This window comes from Semicossyphus pulcher, unplaced genomic scaffold (genome assembly GCF_022749685.1).
Source record: "Semicossyphus pulcher isolate SPU_LCO1_2020_fin unplaced genomic scaffold, fSemPul1.0.p SCAF_12, whole genome shotgun sequence".
Taxonomy (NCBI): Eukaryota; Metazoa; Chordata; class Actinopteri; order Labriformes; family Labridae; genus Semicossyphus; species Semicossyphus pulcher.
The window spans coordinates 5,060,265-5,083,222 of record NW_027211626.1 but is presented as its reverse complement, the minus strand read 5'-3'; the positions used below and the strand labels follow the sequence as shown (position 1 = coordinate 5,083,222).

Below are 22,958 nucleotides of genomic sequence, written 5' to 3'. Positions count from 1 at the left end.
GCGGTAACTTATTAGAGTATTATTATTTTTTCAACAGTCTCTTTTTAGATTCTCTTTTAAATAAGTTTGTCTTTCTCTTCTTTGGTTATTTTATTCGTGAAAATCGTTCCTGCAGGATTTTTCCCACCATTGATTCAGGCTTTGACTCTCACCTCCTGAAGGGAAGTGCACGCACATCAGCATTTGACATCCAATAAGACTGCCCTCTTTTTGAAACAACCTGTGATCTGCCCGTCACAGGATTTTCTACAGCCTGAAAACACAACAAAAAGTCTTCTTTTCTCAGAGACACACGAGAATTTAGGTTAACTTTTCATAATTATCTGTAGTAGAATGAAACATTGTGCCATACTGTATCAGGGACTGAGTCATAAGTAAGTAGGAGCTGATGAATGTCAGTGTGTTGACCACAAGGCTACACTTGTTTTGATCAAAACCTGGCATGAAAAACCCTGAGGGAGGATTCTGCCAGCCAGTGAGTGCCTTTGAACTGCCAATGGGTATGCCTTTATTAAGACAGGCCTTTGTTAGAAAGGATTGATTTTTGTTTGAAACATTAGCAGGATGGTCAAAAGACAAGAACAGTGATGGCAAAGCTTGTCATTTTATTCCCATCTCTTCTTTCCTATGGTAGTTTTCTCTGTGGTCCGAATAGTCTTACTTGCTTTTAGCCTGATGGTGCACAACACAAACTTTTTTATGTTTAGAGCTTTTATGGTTGTGTGACAGGATGCCATTATTGGATACTCCACTTTCCAGACTCTAGTACATTATAACACAGTGAGAGTTTCTCCTGGGTTAGCAAAGAGTCTCTTGCAAGTGAGACGGTGCAGCCGGGGAGCATAAGACAGCAGCAGCATTAATCCTCCCACAAAGCCGACCAGGGTCTTAAGGAGGGTGCATGCTAGTCCAGCGCTGCTGTCTATGAGGACATGAGCAGAGGGCAGGTAACATAAGATCACAGCTCTGTGATGGAAACAGAGAGAGAGAGAGCCGGTGACTCATGTGTCACTGTCAGGCAAGTCGTGGTTGCAGGACAGAAATACGAGAGGAATAGTGCCCTGTTAGAGAGACCTGAAATGTTTCACAGTTTTCAACAAGGCACATTTCAGCTGAGTATGACAGTGACATGGAGCCTGAGGGAGCACCTGAGCATGAGCAACACAAGCAGGTTGAACCCTTTGATTTCACAGTGACATGGCAATCAAGGACTTTATAAGAGGGACATCAAGTGTTTGACTTGTGCAGCCTACTTAGCCTTGATTTGGACAGAGGTGTGTGGCCTGGAAAGACAGGCTTGAGTCCCCTCAGTGTGTCTGTGTGTCATCTTGTGAAGTAAATGCATGGGCGGAGGATTTGGACACCAGGGAAAAAATGGTCCAAAAGCCGCGCTTGTTGTTTCAAAGCTGCGTGGCAACTGATATAAAAGCTGTGAACAATTCCACCAGGGTAAGAAGGGTATCCAGAAAATCCCCATCTCTTTGTTGGAAAGAGGCTATGCTTAGCTTAATATGCTGCACTCTGATAATGCATTTACTAAGAGGACTTGGAAGTCTTCCCTGTCTTAGGACTCGACGGGGATGCACTTAACAGTGCTATATTACCAACTGCTGCTGCCGAATAGACCACAGGAGGAATATCCTGTGCAGATAATCCACCATTTCCTCGTCCTTGTTCTGTGGATGCTTAAGACTTGTACTCACAAAACAGCAGTGGGGACAAAGTAAGCAGCCCAAAGTGTTTTTTCAAGAAGTAAAAACATTTTACGATTATTTTTGTATTTGCCTGAAGCATTCGGTAAGTTTAGGTCCTACTGAAATTTTAAACTTTGTCTCATACAGGATACAGGAGTTTTATGGCTGGAGGTTGCTATTCATTGTGGTGTTCCCCAGGGATCGATTCTTATTCCCCTGCTGTTTCGTGGGAACAGCAGGCCATATCAGCTTGTAACACACACTTGTTTGTTACCAGAATCATCTATCCTATTGACACATAGACTCACTGGCCACTTCATTAGGTACACCTGTACAATCTAATGCAGTTCAATACAACAGCACTGCCATGGATTCTGCTTTTATGAAGTTTTGTTTTGCTCAGAGTCGGAAGTGTGTAAATTCAATTATGTTTATTACTGAGGCCGTAGTTAAAAGTGGTGAAGTACTGAACAACACCACCTACCAACCATCCTACCAATTCACATACATGAGGAAGGCAGAATTTTATGAACATCTCTGAATATACTGGAGTGCTGTACAACACTATCACTAGCTCTACTAAAGTGATGCCTTCGTATATATAGAGAAATATGGCTTTATTGACTTCTGTCACAAATGATTAGTTTTGAAAGAATCATTTCTGTTTTTGAGTTCTGGAAAAAAACAATACTGCACAAAACGATTCTAGCTTTCAGGGTCTGTTTTTCAGCACAGAAGAGACACAGCACGTCTTGAAATGTAACTTGAGGTAACAAACAAGCAAATAGGCCATGGTTGATACTTTCATTTGATGCTTATTCTCAATAAAGACAGATTATGACTCTCAAGCAAACGGTGGGTCTCTCAGAGTTGTTTGTGTCGCTGGAGGGAGGACAGCAGCAAATGAAGTCACCTTGAAAAGTGCAAGAGATTTAAATGTGTACTGGGTATACAAAAATAACCCATAAAAGTTTGAAAGCATATTTCCGTGACTAAATGACAAGTGCGTAAAATATAATTATGCCTGGCACATAATCATCTATGTTATTGCCAAACTACTCGATCAGTAGAGACTGGAGTTATTGAACGCAGCAGCAGAGGCAACAAAAAACACACAGACGAAACTTCCTTCTGCTACAATGAGCCTTTGTCTCCTTTTCAAACCACTTGTGCTGGCTTAGCACCATCACTCATTTGCTGACAAATATTATTCACTATGGATATCAGTGTTGCCCCATCTTTTATGTTTCTATTTCTCTTCTGTAAGGATATTGTTTCCTGCGGTCCCCATGGCCCTGTTACTCTGCATCGGGCCTAACGGAGCGTTCGTCCTTTTGTCAGTGCCTGTCACCTGTTCTCTCTCTTCCTCTCTCTCTCTCACACCACCTCCTCCTATTTCTCTTCTCCGGCTGACAATTGAAGTCCAGGGGGAGACTCATATGTTTGCTTCGGGGAGAGGTGTAAAAAGGAGGGAGCGGAGAAGAAGGAACAGGTCTGGCAGAGAGATTCTCCGCATCTCAATGCATGTCTTTTGCTTCTCTTCTGATTAACTTTGTCTGTTTGATCTCTGGAGTTTTCTTTTCAGTTCCTATCCTCTGATGTGAAAAAAAGATGGTGCACTCTAAGCCAGGAAGCATTACCAGATAAAAGGCACCGTGCCCTCTATATATGCTTTCTGAACATTCATCTCCTTTTATGACAAGGCTCACAGTGTGCTATCTGGCTCCCGTATGCTGCAGCTGAGAAATATTATAAACATGAATTGGAATACGAATGATGGAAGATACTGATTTAAATATCTTAATCCTATTTACAGTAACTTCAGCTTTTCTATTCAATCTTAAGAGTGGTGAAGGCTCTTTAATAGTGAAGGTTGCATCATGTTACGTCAGCAAGCAGTCTTTAGTTTTAACACTAATCTATGCATGGATCAGCACAGACTTTGACAAGCTGTGACTTGAGACCCACGCTGCTAGATAAGTGGTAGCAGTGGAAACTTAAATGTCAGAGACATGAAAAACCATGGTACAATTATGAATGCAATATCTTTCATAAAATACACCTCACTTCTTCAGTCTTATTTGAATGATGAATGCTTGTCATTTATAATTGAACAGTCCTATACCTAAAGGAAACGCTTACACAAGGGCGTAGTTTTCATTGGAACATTGGTGGGGAGGATGACTGCACTCTCCCTGAAGGATATATGAACTCACAAACAAATAACTACTATCAGGTGATTATTGTTTCATCACTGTTGGAGACCTAAAAGAAGAATTACTGAAGAATATGAACTCTGATCTCTGTTTTCTTTCTCTGTTCTCTTCTCAAAGTGACGCGTTTCGCGGCAGGTTGTTGATACCGCACGCTTTCATGAAGAGGTGTTTCCATTTCAAGTGTCATGCTGTAACCTCACAGCTAGAAGGTCACTGGTTCAAACCCTGGTTTGGACAAAGTGGGCCTTTCTGTGCGGAGTTTGCATGTTCTCCTCGTGCATGCGTGGGTTCCATCCGGGTCTTTGACTTCCTCCCACAGTCCAAAGACATTCTTGTAAGGTTAATTGGTGACTCTAAATTGCCCTTAGGTGTCGGTGTGAGTGTGAAAGGTTGTCTGTCTCTGTGTGTCAGCCCTGTGATTGACTGGCGACCAGTCCAGGCTGTACCCCTGTATTGCCTTTCGCCCAATGACAGCTGGGATAGGCTCCAGCCCCCCTGCGACCCTGAACAGGAGAAGTGGTATATGAATGTATGGATAATATTTAAACAAACTGCACTCGCCCAGGGAGAGAGAGAGAGAGAGGGAGAGGGAGAGAGAGAGCACATGCATATGGACAGCGCGGATGCGATGTAAATGTATTTGATGATGAGACATGTTCAGCTGTATCATTTTCAGTTTAGTGAAGTGTATGAGCTGAACTGTAGACTGGAGTCATTGTTTACAGTGACAAACAGCTCTCTCATATGAAGTGTAATTTGGACAAACTTATTGGTAGGGATAATTCAGTAATTTCTTGATATTGGTCGGGACATGTCCCTACAGTCCAAACCCAATTCTACGGCCTCACACTTACATGTTAACTTAAATTAAAGAATTTACAGAACTTTTAATCAATGAGAAAAGTCTTAACGAACCAAATTTTCATCAAACTATTTGTCTGACAGTCGCAGAGGTTTGGGGACTATTGCAGCAGTAGTGGAGAGGGTTGTTTTGTGCAATGTTACCACATTGTCTCACAAGCAAGAGGTTTGCCAGGACAGCAAACGCTGGTAAGCAGCTAACAAACAGGCTAAAGCCAGTTGACTCTAAAAAGAATCCAGAGGTTCTTTCAACACAGGGAAACTAAACACAATCTCAGAATCTCTTTATGTTATTTGGTTGCATTCTTGTTGATGAGCTGGTAATCTGTTTTCTTTGGTGTCACTTTGAATGCTTCGGCCTCGACCGAATTGAAATAGTTTTTCTCACTTCATTCTACAAACTTTTCGAACAGACTTTAGTTAAAAGTTGAGACTCTTCAGAAAGTATGCTGTTATTGCAATTTGTTTGCCGGAATGTTTTTTATTCTGTTATCGGTTTTCAAACTATTGTTTATAGGGCTGAAAGGCAGCAGTAGCAGTAGCAGCGGGTAACGGTAGGCACAGTTTTAGTGAAGGTTTAGTTGAAGCCTGTCTTTGCTAGTCAGGGAAAGGATGATGGTCATACTGTTTTATTAATTAACTTTTCAAAATTAATAAATAATAACATAAATACTTAAAAGGCTCAATATTAAAGAAGCACACTTTTCACACATTACTTTCTCATCTTAACTGATTCCCCTTAAATATATATTAAAAATCGTTTTGCTAACATCACAAAAAAATGTGTAAAGCTCTGTCTCGAGTTTGTTTTTAAACTCTCTCTGCAGATATAAAGAGACTCATGTTGGGTAACAAACACTCAGCAAGTCTTACTTTCTGTGGATTTTACACAAATAAAAGCATTCTAAATATTATATTACACATTGAATATCACCAAAAAACTTATTCACAAGTTCCTTACGGCTTAACTGGTTGACCTTTCAAGTGCACAAACCGTACAGTATATGAAGCACTAATTTAAAGTCCTATTAGGCTCTGAGAGCTAGTTAATTAATAGCTCCTTAACTGCAAAGATTTAAGTCTTTGGTGGAACACTAAGGCACTGAGCAGCCATCATGGGAGGCCGATGTCAGCTCAGAGAGATAAAAGGGGAGCTATTATTACTCCAAGGAATAATACACTGTTTTATGGAAAAATTAGCAAATACTTTTAAGACTCTTTGCACATGAAAGTGGAAAGAATTGTTCCTTACAGAACCTCTGTGGCGATGTTAGAGATGACATTCTCCCTAATAAGTAAAACAATTTAATCAAATGTATTTAGTTTTTAAATGAGTATTTCTCTGTTGGATTTGATCCTGACTCTTAACCAACAAACTTACTTCAATAATGGAGCAAAAAAAATCAAAATATTGACTAAAGAAGTTGCAGTTAAACCTTGCGGTGTTTGGAACCTTTAAAATGTCTGCAAATGAAAACGAGAGGCCGTGAACCTGCAGACGATGTCACAGCTCAGGGGTTGATCTGGGTCACACAGGCAAGATGAATGTTGTGATGTCGCTGCACGCTTGGTGTGGAATAAATCACCTGCGATCACCCCACAATTTATGGTGGTTACAGCTGTGTACATGGGGACAGCAAAACAGCCTCACGAGATCAAGGTGGCTGCAGTTTTTTACAGAGAGGAGCTTCTGTCAGCTGAGACACCTCATCCGATGTTTTTAGGAGCCATTTGAGGACCAACAGCTCAAACACGTCATGTGTTGGCTTCACCCCGGTGCTGGATGATGCTTTAGGAGCGATTCGCCCCTGGAAAAAGCCACTGTCAATAAAAAGCTGCTGTTCTCTGTAATCTTTAGAAGCACTAATATTTGAAATTGGCGCCATAGCTGTGGAGAAAGTTGTACAAACAGCTCGTGGTTTCACCCATTCTACATTCCTACAACACCCAGTGTTGCACCCTTCCCTCTGAAAGGACCGGCCCAGCGAGAGACGCTGGAGTGAAATACTACTGTTTTTGCTGCAGACAACGGCTCAGAGCGTTGCAGAGTCTGAAATACGATAAGAATATACGGGTGGATCGTCTAAAAAATCTTCAGGTCTGCCGTCGACATTTCAAACCTGACGATTTTGAATGAGACATGACTCTGCTATAAATATGGAACGTCTGGGAGGGAAAACAGGAGAGCAGGCAGCCTTTCAAGGCACCTCACGGAACAAATGATTAAATGTTACGGACTGTGTTTTTTTTCAACTAAACACTGCAGACATCAGAGGCGGGCGTCCTCAATTGAGGAAGTGTGGTTTAGTGAGCTCCCTGGCCTCCGCCAGATGACGCAGGGCTCACTGGAGAAGCGGATAGCGTCCTCCAAAGGCTAAGAGAGGAATTGCATTTTTTTCCTACCATAATGACATTAGCTCCCCATAATAGCACGATAGGACTGAGGTTGAAAATTGCCGAACTGGTCCTTTAATGCATTCACACATACTCTGAACATTCGTACATTACACAAACAGCTGGATAAATGGAGCGCAGTTCTCATGGCTCAGCTTTTCACAAGCCCCTAAAAAAATTACCTCAGATCTACCAACTCCTCTCCTCCAAAAACAATGCCCTATTGTTAGGAGGGTCGACTCAGTGGCTGTCAGAGCTACCTTTCCAAATCTCCCTCTGAAACAAAAGAGAGTGTGTGTGTGTGTATTTGTGTGTTTGCAGGTGTGGGAACAAAAGAGCTGGCAGGAGGTAGACGTACATAGTAGAGCTCACAGTTTATGTAAAGGGTCAGCCTGATACGCACGTGACCGACCGGCTCGTGCCTTCTCCTGAGGTTTCCTTTGTGTGATTTAGGTTATAGCTCACAGCATCAGCAGTTAAAGCAGGAGGGTTTCTACGGGAGCACCATGCATTAACCGTTTCTCACACATCTTTCCTAATCAAATAACGCATGCCTATTCATTTAAAAGTTGTGTTTGAGAGCACTTTAAAAAATCTTGTTATGAATATCTATAATTAAACAAGCCAGCCATAATAAAGTTGATGAAATTGTCTTTAAGTTACAAATAATGAGTCTCTGTGCTTCTTTTCCTTTTCTCCTGTAGCCTTGGAAACAGGAGCGATGACCTCATGGCGCTCGTTTCCCCAAGTGACTTATTTCTGCCCATTGCTTTTTTAATAGTAATATTTAGGACTGGTAAATACAAATCTCTCGTATAATCTTGCTCTGCACGGACAATATCTTACTAAAGTTCAATCATTTCACAATCATTAAATGGTGTCATGTTTTTACTTGTATTTTCTCTGGCACAATAACTGTTGCCAATCCTCCCGTCTTACTAGCACTCAGAAACCGCATCCTGTTTTCAATGACCCCGTTCAATCAGAGGCTGAGTAACACAGCACAGGCTGACGTATCATTTCTGCATCACCAGTGATCCAAACAATAGACGCTGAGCAGCCTAACAATGGTGATAACAAGTATGACGGTAACAAAAGGTCAAGTTTTTCAAGAAAATGTGTCTTATTCGTAACACGTCTAAGACAGCATGACACTGTGAAAGTGGGCTTACATCACAACAGAAATAATGCTTCAGAGCACATAGTGTTTCATGCTAGTGAACTGCACAGGAAGTATCTTGATATGATTCAAAGCGTTGATCTGTTTCTAAGAGACCTTTGAAGACATTTTTTTAACAGATAATTTCAATATATGTGCTGTTAGATATTTTGGGAAATATGCTTGTTAATTTTCATACATACAAGAGTTACATTAGAACATTGATACTACTTTTATACAACACTTATACAAGCAGTAAACAGTGGTAAAAAGTATTTATTTTTGCTCAACCAAATCAACTACTTCCTGAAATTTTGTTGCCTAGCAACCCAAACGTTCTCCTGCACTCTGTGTCTACAGGTTACCACATATCAGCTATCTTTTTTAATCATGTACATTTATTATTTGTTTGTTTTAATTTATCATCAACCAGTGAAACAAGAGTCTGCTGTGTGATATACATGTACCAGCTTGATTAATGTAGACATACACGGTCTGCTGTAATGTTAATTAACAGTATTCAGAACACCTGGCTGAGGCGGAGTGATACACAGTGTGAAAAGTCACAGTGATGTTCTCTATAGCTGTGTCCTGATCCAGGTGCTGCAGCCCTCGAAGGAGGCGGTCTACGGAGGATGCTCCATTCGCCTGTGTAGACCGTGAAAGCCGAACTGAAATGAGACGATCTGGTCTACGAAGGATCTCCTGTTCGCATCATCAGCTGTTCCTGCCCTGTCCCTTGTGTCACCCAACACCGCTACTGTTGCCTAGCAACAGGTAGCCAGCTATCATAACTAACATCACGTTGCTTAACCTATTATTGTAACGATTATTTGTTTCAAGGGCCCTTTCGTTTCTTCAAACATGTGTAACGTTAGCTATTCCACTAGAGTTGAAACCAAAATCTTTCACCTTTAAAAGTTTATTCCTCGGCCGTTTAAGAGTCCGCCATCTCGTTTGAATTGGCGCGCAATGAATCTCAGGATACGCTGGGGAATCCGCGAAGGATGCACCCACTGAATCCTTCGCGGCCTGGGAAAAAGGAGGAAGCATTTGTCGGCCGCATCTGAAGGAGCCTTCGAAATGGGACGGCCTTCAAATACAGCCTTCGAAGGCTGCAGCCCCTGGGTTGGGACACAGCTAATATTGCCACACATGGAATTCCTCTTGTCCAATCAGATTAGTTGGTTGGAACTAATTGTTGTACAATTGTATATCAGTGAATTACAAGCTATAGCCAGCAGCCGGTTAGCCTAGCTTAGCATAAAGGCAGAAAACGAGGGGTAACAGAATCATAAAACAAAAAGGTTGTTGTTTTAATGCGACGAATGTGCCTAACAAAGTTTCGGCCAGGTGCAGTGACTTTGTGAGGTCTTGTAGTAACTCCTGTAGAGGCTCCAGGAAGCCACTGCGACCCACCACTAAATACTCCGACACATTGCCCCCAAAATGTGTTCAACTTTTTGAACAAATGAGGCGTCAATCAGTGATCTTTAGAGAAGTTTGTTGATGACATCTGATACTTCTGGGCCGGGCTATTCTGTTTCCCCCTTTTTCTAGTCTATGCTTTGCTAGTCATTGCCAGTATACAGCATCTTACTCATTGCACAGTCATGAAAGTGGAATCAACCTCCTCATAACAACGGCGAATACATGTATATTCTAAAATACTGACCAGAATCCTGTTGAAACTTATTATGTTTCCTCAGATGGTACAGCAGCAACATATGCGCCATTAGTTATATTCTTATCATTATACACACGAGGAAATGATGGCTTGCTTTTAAGAGTAAATAGAACATTACAACCCTTTAGGACTCACAAGGACATGGGTAAGGAAAAAGCTGAATGAGAATATATTCCAATTAAAGTCCATGGAAATAGGGCTTATTTTCGTGTATAACCTTTATCAGTGGTATGTTCATAATGTTGCAGTGCTTTGAAATGATGGTGATTGAGTGTCCTTACTATAGAGGATGGTAGCCTGTGTTGATCTTGTTTTCACTGTCAAATGGAGAATAACAGTGGCGTCCTTGACAGGAGCAGGTAGATCATTTCGGACACCAGCAGGCCGGAGAAAGGACGCAAGAGGAGGCAGCTCCAAGTAAGATGTGCCGTCGAATGAGGGGATGTACACTGTGGTGTCTAGAAACAAAACATTTAAATAGAGTGAAAAAAGTAGATGAGTAGAATTATAATACAATTTAGAAAAGCATTTTTACACAACTGCACTTAAAAACACAACATAATTACAGTCACATCTAAATGAGGGATGTCCTATCTAGTAAAAGCAAAGCCGTGTAGTGCTTTTGTTCCTCCACAGAACAGCAATAGTTGGCCGGTGTGTGCCTTCGCAGCACTGATAGCCTGCCTGTGAGCAGAGTCAGCAGGGTCCTGTCAGGGCTGTGTGCTACCGTGTTATTTCCCACTGGATGAAAAAGGGCTATGACTTTAAGGAGAGGTGGAGGAGGCGCCCGCTCAGGTCATCAACTCCACAAGCCAGTGATGATCTGTTGGCTTTTACACAAAGGACACAGTACACCTGGCGGATAGCATTCTGTTCAGTTCGCATGACATTCGATTCAAAGCAGGCCACCCCGGCCTCAGCTCAGGGGATCCTACCGCCAGAGTCCAGCTCTCAAGGAAAACTGTACTTTATTCTCAGCTGAAAACTGGGTAATATACAATATGTGTCGGGATTCACAAGCTGTTTTTTCTATTGTCAGAGAAATATGAACATCCTCCCATGACTCTTGTGTTCTGTTTTTTGGTGCTTTGATGTTGGATCAAATGGATGTTGGAGGCAGGGCTGTGAATGACTGACAACAATTAGAAGAGACTAGAAGTGAAAGAAAAGCAACATGAAGAACACTGAGATATCTTTAAAGATGTAACAGGTTTTTAACTCTTTGAAAATTGACCTCCCGCAGAGGAAAGCTGGAGGGCAGTTTTATCATTATCTTGTTAAAATCGATCCAAAATAAAAAAACTACTAAAGCAAAATACTTTTTTTCCCAGCTGAAAGACAAGACTTATGTCTTTCTTATCAACACGCTGTATGTTCATTGATAAGTTTGCTGTAGTAAAAACGATTATAACTTTTTAAAATTTTCAATACCTTTAATTAATTATAAGGATTTATTGACATCCATAAGCATTTTGGCTTAGGTTGTACACGATGCATATCATTATGTGCAACCTATGGCAACCACTTTGGCGATGCACGAGCCAGCTGTAACCGTTATCGTAACTTTTGCAAACTTGTTCCGAACGTTCCCGCTAATTACTACATTTCAAGCTAGCTAAGTTTCAACAAGTTGCCACTAAACGATGGCAGGGACGTGTTTCGTTTTCGCGGTGGAGGGAACGGTTGGAAATTGGCATAGTGGGCGGGGCCTATGCAGATTCAGGAATTTTGAATGAGGGAGAAGGAGGAGATGCCTTGGGAGGTAATTAAATGTATTTTGCTGAAAAAAACATATCAGACAATTTATTATTTCAAGCAGAGCATTTTATATGTCTTCAAACACGACTGGAGCTCTTTAAGGGATATGAAGAAGTTAAGGATACTCCAGGAAATGACATCACAACATGAAAATATACCAATGTATAGGTACTGGCGGACTCATATCGATGGCAGAGTTCTGGAGGGGTCTTTAAAAGATTCTGATTAAAAAATGGATACTGAGACTTAAACTATTGGACATCTATCAGTGTTTTTTGGCATTAGTGCAAACACAAATTAGCACACTTTTATTTTGCTACAAGATCATACAAATCTATGCACACTGTGATCATGTGTTGTAACCTACTGTTACACAGTCAAAGAAAGGAAGCGAGGTGGCTGCTGCTCTTTTCTGTAGTTCACTGTTGGACGGCCTGATCTGTGAGCTCAACACTACTGGTGGACGGTGTTGCTGTGGGGTTATTCAAGGCAGGAGGAAAAAACAATTCCTGGTATCAGTCATTTATGTCAACAGGTGATCCAGGAAATGGCCTTAAAGAGGCTTTGAAATGAAGAAATTATCGGTGAGGTGAATTGCAGGGTTTGACAATTAGGACTGCTCTGTGAAGCGAGGAGTTTCTGGTTGCACGATTTCTCAAATGGTCGTAATCTTTATCTGCATGCTCTGCCACTTCAAGACCCCAGCCCCTTTCCCTGACTAATCAAAGCGCGTAACTCTTACGAATCTGGCAGAGAATTATGTCTCATAGACTAAAGACAATACTAAAAAGATCAAGTAAAAGGAAATGTTTGTAGTGGGGGGAGTGATTTCCTTGGGCTGAAAACTATGAATCAATCCTGTAATGGGTTTTTTTTCTGAGTAGGGCAGATTGAGCTGGCTCATTTTTAAAAGCACCAGCAATTACAAGAAACACACACAGGATGCCCAAAAAGAGCTGGCAGCACCGAGAGCCAGTGTGTTGGCAACGCAGGAGGCCGACAAGCCCTCATCAGGTCCCATTAATGTCAAACACAATATAAATGCTCTTTTTTTGTTTGCCTTCAGTTAATTCTCATGTTGATAAATTCTTTGATCTTTTTTAGATCTGATCTGCAAAAAAAATGACCAGAAACAAGAGTTCAATTATGTTTTTTTATAACATTTTTGAATAACACACACCTCCTGTTGTTATCTTGCTGTTGAAGTCATAAATGCAGAAATTTAAAGAAATAACCTGTGCATTTAAAAAGCAATGAATGTTATAGTGGGGTTGGATTGGATTACAGAGGGTAAGGAAAAGTAGACTGTAGAGGCAATGTAATTGAAAGAGGCATGGCTTGAAACAGCATATATTAAAAGTGTTTAATCATATTTGGATGTCATGATGAGGTAAAAGTTGTTGAAAAGACATGAATGGGACAAATCTGTGCTCTCAACTTTCATTTTATTATTCCTGTCTGGCCAACATCCCACATCGCAGCTTCAAATATGCGAGAAGTGAGGACAAAAGTTAATGAGCCGTAGAAGGAGGTCATGATCAATACTGACAAAGTCTGAATAATTTCCCGCCCCAACGGTTTCCTCTTTTTTTGCCCACTTCCTTACCTTGCAGCCATTTACTGCGTAACTAATTTTCGTGATCACTTAGCTTTCAATTGAATGCTTACATACTTGACAGAGTGTCTTTGGCAAGGTCCTCGACCTACTGTGTCTTCTTTGAAGAGACAATTTATCATAGCTTAAAACTCTGACATACCCAGCTGAACCGGCTTTATCTTGACAAAGCCTGTCCTACGGTCGGCTACTTGATATCAAATACTCACTCAACCACCAGGAGCTGGCCTGGATTAGGGGACACGCTAAGAAGTGCAGCCGAAGGGTCCAAACATAAGAGAGCAAGACTCACAGATCACAGCTTCTTATGTAGGCTGCAACATGCCTACTGAATCTGACTGAGGAGTAAGTCTGAAAGCTGCTTTGAGTAGACAGCTATAAAAATATAGGTATAGATATGTAGAGATACAGCCAATATGGTGATGTATTAGATGTGCGTGTGCACTTGGTGTGTAATACTACCTGATATGGGAATCTGTTACAGCAATGCAACCGACCGTGAGACCTGACATTTTAACTACAAAGCTTGGCATGAAGATGTGAATATAAACAATCTTAATCCTGCACTGAGAATTCACTGGTCATAAACACTGCATGTATCAAGTGGTGCAGGAAGTGCTCAGATCCTTTCCTTAGGTAGACGATACCAAAATGTAAAAATACTCTGTAAGTACTGGAAGAGTCCTGTGTTCCAAATTTTACTTGTAGCAGTGATGAACCTACAGAGAATAATTAACTGTACTTCAGCTCTCATGAGCAAGCTTGTACTCATTGTTTAGTTGTCCAGCCTGGTACTTAACTGTTTTAGGATCACTACAATACAGAGGCCAACAAGGGTAATGGCGCCGCAACTGCCCAAACGATTTCCATAATAAGAAATGGACTGCAAATTCAGAAACAATGTAAATTCAAAAACACATGCAAAAATACCAAAACAAATGCAACGACGGAAACGTGAAACAAATCCAGAAAAGACATGCAAAAGAAAAAGGCTGCAAATCCCGTCCACGCATCGGAAGTGCTCCAAGCCTGTAGGGGGCGCTTAGTGTAACAAGTTTATTATTAATGGGAGCGAGAGACGAGGCAGTGAATTTCTTACTGTTCTGTTGTTCATGTACCGCTGACTGCTGTGCAAAAACACAACTTTATAACATGAGCAAAGAAATCACACAACTTTTGATGAGAAACCGCTCCGGATCAACAGAAAGCTTAAGTAACCACTCCTAACTGTAGCTTCTGTTAGCCGCACAGCTAGCGATGCTTTATGTGGACTCCTCTTATAATGGAAATCGTTTGGGCTGTTGCAGAGCGACTGCCCTTGTCGGCCACCATACTACAACAACCTACCTACAACCTACAACAACTAATAGAATCTATTTTGGCTGCAACTGGAAACTATTTTCAGAAAAAAGGTTATAAAAACCCACTGCTACAACCTGCTCAGCACCAGATGTTAGACAGAGACAGTTCCCAACTGAAAGGTGAACAGAGAACATTTAGCAGCGACCTTGAAAGGTGGAGGAGACCAAAGAAAGAGCTGAAAGAGAAATTTGCTTTGTGTCCAGAAATTTGCTCTGTGTCCAGAAACATGACTCCAAATTAATGACACTGCTGCTTCTTAAATGGTGGGTGTACATGTGTAAATAAGCATACCATATGCATGTAGATAGTTCATTTTATATGATATATTTCTGTTATCCTAAATTAAGTTTTGTAAACCTGTATGTAAAATCAAATAAAGGTGAGGGCTATTTATTTATAAAGGTTAAGCTCTCTTGTCCATGTTCATTTTTTTTTCATTTTACCTTCATTTAATCAGGAATAAACAAACAAAAGAAATATAACTTGCACTTTAATAAAGATCTCTCTATCACCTCTTCTATCAGTGGGCGGTATGTGGGACTTTTTTTCTAATATGATTTTAATTAATAATTTGATGTACAGCCTCAGAGAGTGCTTACAAGTCAAGTCAAATGAGGTCACATTTTAGAATATGTGCGAACATTAAACATGTAAGCAGCAGATGAGGCCTTCATGGAGAATAACATAAGAGGCTGCAAAGGCTCGGGTGCATCCTGATATTGCTCTAAGAGACCTCCTGAATGACGTCAGCATTATGTCTCATCAGAGCCATGAGTCACCGTGCAGAGTGACTAAACTATGACAAAAAGAACACCAGCTTTTTTCTTCTCTTGCGTCCATTCCTTCGTCAACAAGAGGTGAGGATGAGGTTGTCGCCCGGAAAAAGTTGCCATGGCGACACACATTCACAGACTTTGTCAGCATGTAAACAGCCTCTGGACTCTGGCCTGTGGGCTATCAGAGGTGAAGTCGCAGCATGGGTGCTCATATGAGATTGCACTCTGTTAAAACCTGAGAGACCAGACTGCTTTTGAGGAGGAGCAAATTCCTCACACTCAGCGGAAACGCCTCTGAAAGGCCACTGCTGGTATTCAAAGGAAAAGTTTATGAGTGTGACAAGTTGGGGGATAAGCAGGACCTTACTTTGTGATCATGGAAGGGAATAGCTGAGGGGTAAATCCCATTACTTGTGAAAATATGAGTTATTACAGCCACTGTGAGGAACTTTGGGTTTGTGTCAATCTTGGCGACTTCTGCAGAGAAAGCGGTGTGTCATATGTCTCCTGATCTTGTCCTGTACATGCATTAGTTGTGTTTTCTGCCGCAAAATTTCATCCTGCTTCCTTTTAACTGTCAAACGTATCACTCACTGTGGATCTTTGCTGTGGAACCTTTTTTAAAAGGCTGTTTTTGCAGATAAAGTCAATCTCCTTGCCGACGGTCTCCTTTGCTTTTGTAGGTCATATAGAGGCCTCAGTATTGATTTCAGTCTATTTCATAACCGGCTAAAAACTCCTCACAGGAGCTTAAAAAATAAAGAAAATAACATCCAAATTATTTGAAAGGAATGGTGGTGGAAATACATATTTTATAATATGCATTACTGCAGTCAGGTTTTAATGCATCTGTGGGTTATCTGGGTTAATTTCCAAATTGTAAGGTCAGCCTTCAGTTTGCATATTGCCACACAGGCACACTAGTTATTACCCTTTTCTGAACCTGAAATCTACAATGGTGAGAAATAAATGAATGAAAAAAACGACTAAATAAAGATTCAAATTCCTTATTATCTATGGACTGTTCAGCAGTTGGCCAACGCATCTTTATCAGTTGACTTATCAAAGCAACATCTCTGTCATGTAAGCAGAGGGAGGCACCGCTTTCCTCGACACAGCTGTCTCCCACGGGAGAAACAAATGAGAGTGAAGCCTTAAAATAGCATCCTTTTTGTTCCAGCGCCTGGAGAGACAAATAACATTTCAGCGGATTACTTAAACACCTGTAAATGAGCATTTGTAGAACACATGGCAGAGGTGTTAAATAAAGGTGTCAGGTGCACACAGGCTGCTCACGCCACGTTACAGACTGCTAACATTAGCTTCGAGCGACAATCTGTCAGATTTCCGTGTATTGTGTAAACACAGGATAACGCTATCAGTCTTAACCAGGTTCAGGTGAAGGTGAAGATCACTCCAGTTTCTATCATTAAAACTCTTTGTAATGCTAATAAGAATATCTGTCACTTTAAATATTCCAAAGGGTAAAAATGTACAGTAAATATGACATTTAGTGTCTCCTCCATATTTATAAAGCTTAACTGAAAGCATTGTTAGTGAAAGGAATTGCAAAGAAAGAGAAGTTTGGAAAAGGAGAAATTACTGTCCTGTTGGATTCCTGCTATATTCCTGGGCACCAGTAACATTTCTGGGATTAGTTAAATTAATTTATTCTGAGGGAAGAAAGTTTGGAAGAGAAAAAAAAGTTTCAAAAGTGAGAAGAGTTACACGAGGAGCCAGATGAGGTGTAAGGGTCTGTGTCCACTAAGGACGTTTCTCGCACTGGCTGCGCCCACAACCTCAATTTCAGAGCACTTCTCTGGCGGCACTTCTGCTTCCCTCGGTAGTGACTGTTAAAGTGTTTTAAATCGCTCTGTACGCTGAATATCTGCTTTTATTCAAGAAAAAACAAAAACAACGTAAAGGAGCCGAGTCCTGGTGTTAGCAGCTCTACACCAGGAAATTGTACCCGTGAAAAAATGTAAGGATTCCTTCACCAATGTTGTTGACATTGTGATTTCAGAAGTCCCACCTCTTCTTAGTTTTGATTGGTCGGTGAGGGAGAAGTGACATTGAAGAGCGCGGCAGTGTTCCAAAAGTTGAGAGAGAGCGCTGCGAGTGGAGCAACAATAAACAGCTGACGCCGAGGGTGTTTTTGCTCTTAGGACACTGAGCTCAGAAAACACCGAACTGCTTTGGTTTTGTAAATAAAATAGTTGCTGCCAGCGCAACTAGTGGACACAGAAACTAAGATGCCATTTTAATAATATCAAATATTATTATTTTAGAATTAATAACAGGGACAGTTTTGGTTTCATGTATTTGCTCAATTTTCTGTTGTCCATTTTTTACAATCTCAATCTCTCTCTTTTTTCTCTCTTCTGCTGTATTGACTAACAGGACCACTGAACGGCTGCTCAGTTCAGACAGCACTGTCTTGTCTGTAGTGTTTCTTTGATATAGCTGTTTTCTCTGTTTCCTGTATCATAGGATGCCTGTTAGTGTTGGCAGTCAGTGTTCCTGTGAGTGTGTCAGTCTGGGAGTGTTGCTTGTCTACATATAAAAAATTTAAAACATTATGGAACCGTTAAGGTACAGTAGAACCACCGGTTAACAAGTTACTCAGTGAGAACCCAATTTTATCAGTTGGCCTGCATCAGTTCAACATTGGCATGGTCAAATTACACACAGCTGGAATTTGGACCCCCAACAAACTAGTTACGAACAATCCTTAGCCTTGATAGAATGCGTTACTACTGAAGGTTATGTTGACCGAACATGTTAACCATTGTAGCTAAATCTCCTCCTTACACACTCTTGTGTTTTTGTGTTGGAAAAGGCTAAAAAATACAAACTCTAAACTCTTAAAGTTTCTCTCTTACCACAGATACGATAGGCCAATCACTGCTTTGGGGAGGGGCTTAGCAGGTTTCCAATTTACATAGCAAGAGAGGTAAAACAAAGGCACATAGGCTAACATAGTTGATTCAACATAGCTCAATATTAGATCAATATGTCAAGTATGCGTATCAATAGTAGCTTTTTAAATCATGTTGGAGGACTAACTAGATACTCAAGCTGATGCAGGTGAGATTAACCTGGCTATCATAACACAAAATCTGAATTGTCTCTGACTTGTGCGCAGCTTGCCGGGCCTAATCAAGCTAACAAGCAATTAGTTCACAACTCTATAGTGTGAGTACAGCTGACAGTGACTCAGGATGTTACAATAGCATACAGGATGCTGTTTTCCACACTGTCAGAGCACATCATGCTTGGCAAGAGAGGCAAGAAAGGACGTCAGTAGTAACATCACAAGTGCACTGAAAAGACATCTGCGAAGGAAAAACTTCTTAGTGCATGAGTGTGTGTGAGTGAGCATGAGTGTGTGTTGTGCTGGTGCCTCCTTCATAGTGTCGCAGTGGTTGGTACAAAATAAATATTTTGTGGGGACAGATGTGAGAGCTGAATGTTAAGCAAAGGCTGCAAGGTCGTACACTCGATCTCAACGAGCTCTCGAGGTGAACGTGGACTCACAGTGACGGTTCAAGCTGCTTATGTGGATCTTTCATTTCATTAATCATATCCTGAATAATTCACATCACTCAAAATTCCTATTGCAGCCGACTCTATTCTCCCTCATACTGAAACCTATTAGCCAAAGAGGCTCAGCATATATTATATTAACCCACATCATTTGTTGGCTGGCCCTTGATGATTTCACTCTGGAGGTCACAGTACAGTACATTTAAGCCTCATGCTTAGGAGTGTGTGTGTGTTTGTGTGTGTGTGCGGATATAGAACGATCTATGTCTATCACAGTACAGTATATTTCTGTTTGTGTGTGTGTATGAGTGTTTCCATCCATCCATCATCCATCCATCCATCCATCCATCCAATGATTGATCCACCTAACTATCCGTCTGTCCATCCATCCATCCATCTAACCATCCATCATCCATCCATCTATACATCCATCCATCCACCCACCCACCTAACATCCATCCATCCACCTAACTATCCATCTATCCATCATCCATCCACCTAACTATCCTTCCGTCTGTCCATCCATCCATCCATCCATCCATCTACCTAACTATGATCCACCTAACTATCCATCCATCCATCCATCCATCCATCCACCTAACTATCCATCTATCCATCATTCATCCACCTAACTATCCGTCCGTCTGTCCATCCATCCATCCATCTACCTAACTATGATCCATCCACCCATCCACCCATCCATCCATCCATTCATCTACCTATCTATCCATCCATCCACCCCAATGGATCACATATAAGAACATGGAGACTCTGTCATGTGAAACCTTTCCTACCTTTCTCACAGAAAGTTCCAGTAAAGTGAAGTGGGCAGTGACAGGACGGCAGAGCTCCACCAGACAGCTGCAGCTGATGACACGTTCCTCCGTTGCGGCAAAGACCTTCGTGGCAAAGCTGAGATTCATTCAGAGGACGTTTTGGTGTTTGTGTGGGAGCTGCCATTGTTGTTTTGTTCACTGTGTCAGCGATGGTTGGTGGAGTTGTCAAACTCGAGGAAGATGGCGTGGAGGCTTCTGTGACGTACAAACTATATCTGTAACATTGGACAAATGTCTGAGAGCAGAAAATTATAGTTCAAAATGTATAATTACTGGCTTTTAAGGCTATAAATATTCTAGTGCAGCTACTGTTTCCTGTTGAGGAAAAGTGCAGTCATTTATCAGGTGGACAACAAGCTGATTTTCTCCACTACATCTGATAAAATGAACTTTGGTTTTTGGTGCTTATTTCATACTAAATGATCGAATCATTAGCTTATTGGGGAATATTTTAGGGACATTTGCTTCTGTATTCACTAGTAAAAGTTGAAGATAGACGGGAGAAGGAGGGAAGAAAGAGATGGGATAACTTGAAGCAAAGGGAAATGTTTTTTTCATGTGGGAATTTTTGGTTATTGTTAACTACCAACTGTGTTTTACAATAAAAACCTAAAATCTGAGAGCTTATTAAATCAAAAGAAGATCTCATGATGAGGCCAATGATTTTTGTAGAATCCAGAGACTTTACCTGCATCGGTCTATGTTGCTGCCAGCAATCGCATCAGAAGTGTAAAAGCTCCTCCGTTCATTCATCTCAATTATTTCCATGCAGCCGGTGTAGTTGTGGAAAGGTTTCGCTCTCTAAGGAAGAACAAAAAACAATATTTCAATAAGACAATTTTATAAAATTTTGTAAAATTCATGAACGTTTTAAGCACATTTGTCTCTCAGAACGTCATAATTGTAGTTGAGGGAGCACACACTACGATAAGTCTTACCTCATTGTGTCGATATTGTTGTGGCAGACCACCCGTGAAGACGTGGTTTGTTCTTTTGATCATATGCCCCAGCCAGTAATTACTCGCTGTGCTTTTGATTTTCTCATGACCAGAGAGGGTTAGCTGTGCTTCACAAGGGGTCAGGTGTTGTCTAGGGGACAGAATGAAAACATGAAGTCGAACGTACACCAACAAGAGGTATACGAGTTTTCACTCTAGGATTTAAATAGGTCATTTAGTGTGAAGTTCTTTCAGTAATCATTTTCTCAGCAGCACATGACTCTTTGTTCTCTCTTTTTAGGATTTCATGACAATTACACAAAAATATATTTAAAAAAATAATCCATCTATTTCTCTGAAGCTGTAAAGGAAAGAACCTTTGTGGCCTTGATAAGAGGATAATTAATTCCCTTTCAAAAATTAAAAAATGGCCCGCACTACAAATTAGGGGGAAAAAAAGGTTTTATCTTGATAATAAGAGAAAGAAAAAAGCTTTTTAAACTACAAGGGCAGGCCATTTGCTTTTGAGCTGGGCTGCTGAAAGAGATGCCATCAACTTCATGCAACAGAATATATTAAATCCTTTGTTTGTAGTGATTCATAAAAACTTTTCAACGAGAACTTCAGAGTTGTTAACTGTCCTCGGAGAAGTGGAGTGAAACACTCAATGCTCAAATTTATAAACTGTGATAAATGCGTGTAATTGTTCTGTTTACACTCATTAATCACAATCCTTTTTTCTGAGGTGTTGCTGCAGAACTCTAATTTGTTTTCTCTCAAACACCTTCACACAACTATTTTGGACCCACCCCACAGCCATTCATAGATTTCAAAAACCAATTCTCCACTTTGAAACAACAGGGGAGATCAGATAATTACCTAAGTGCACATTCTGGACCAAGCATGTGCAGCTTGAGGGTACTCAGGCCACAGATGCACAGTCTCCTCCCCAGTGTCTCCTGATACCCCTTGTTTCCCGAGTGGAAGCTCGGAGCCCCGCGAAGCAATCTAGTCTGATTTGTTAAGCCCGTACTTTGCAGGCTGTTGCATACGCGGCTAAACACTCGGGGCACTAACTCGGAGCTGCATAAGTCCTTCCTCCAGAGCCGGCGTGGAGAAGCGGTTAATTTAGAAGCAGCCTGCCAGAGCGGCCTGGCCCGCAGCCAGAGGGCACTGTGCTCACTGTCCTTGAGAAGTCAGCCCCACCGGGTTTCTATTTAACATATTGAAAAGAGTCTTTGACGGGAAGATATATTAAAAGTCTATAATGAGTTAGGCGGTGACGTTGAGGATGGCCATGGTGTTGTAGCTCTGGGTCAAATCAGACAAAGATGGACGGACTCGGCCGTCAGACAATTACAACGAATTTGCTTAGTGACACCAGGAACCATTTTTCCAAACTCCCAACCCTCTGGTTATGACAGCTTTCTTTCTTGCGATGCCTCCAAGGGGTTGGTACAGAACATTATGATTGATTCGTACTGCTGTTGTATTTTTCTTACCTAAAAAAAACAGGGGTGGAGCCTTGAAGTCCTTAAACCTGATAGGTCTTTTCTAGATGCTCTTGCATATTTAGGGCAGTGCAGCTCACTGCCAAGAATCACGGGGCAACCTTCCCACTCGGCTTTGTCTCTACAGGACATAATTTGCTCACCTCTGGCACAGCATGTTCATAATTACCTTCAGTAAAGAATGTTTTACCAGCTATTATCTTTTAGTTCTGCTAAAAATGATTAAACGGTCTCTTTGCAATATTAAATAAAGTCGCTACTCTCTCCTCAAATGCAAAGTAAACTGACTTGATATAAGTCAAACATTAGCCACTTTGTTTCAGCTTCTCGCTCCTACATAATAAACTTTGTGTCCTGAAACTAAACCGCAATCTTTCTCATGTCAGAATATAATGGAGAGGGCCGGCAGCCAGATTGCACATGGGCTTAGGAACAATATAACTAAAGGGGGCACAGCCTCACTTTAAATCATTTAAACATTGATTTTGTGCTCGGCTCTTGCTTGTTAATCTTTTCGTAATGAAAAACTGCAAATGAAGACTTTAGAACAGCCAATAAAACATGGTCAGTGATCACTAATGCATTTTAATAGGCACATTCTGACG

The 22,958-nt window shown here is 41.1% G+C and overlaps 1 protein-coding gene across 1 annotated transcript in view; it reads right to left on the bottom strand.

The window, feature by feature from the left end:
- Positions 1-22,958, bottom strand: part of eys (eyes shut homolog) — a 200,282-nt gene that overhangs the window by 48,860 nt on the left and 128,464 nt on the right. Inside the window, exons 36-39 of the mRNA XM_069658919.1 lie at positions 20,843-20,993; positions 20,593-20,705; positions 19,863-20,119; positions 10,293-10,469 (exon numbers count right to left, since the gene is read on the bottom strand). Coding sequence (XP_069515020.1) covers positions 10,293-10,469; positions 19,863-20,119; positions 20,593-20,705; positions 20,843-20,993 — 698 coding nt within the window. The remainder of the gene's footprint in view (positions 1-10,292; positions 10,470-19,862; positions 20,120-20,592; positions 20,706-20,842; positions 20,994-22,958) is intronic.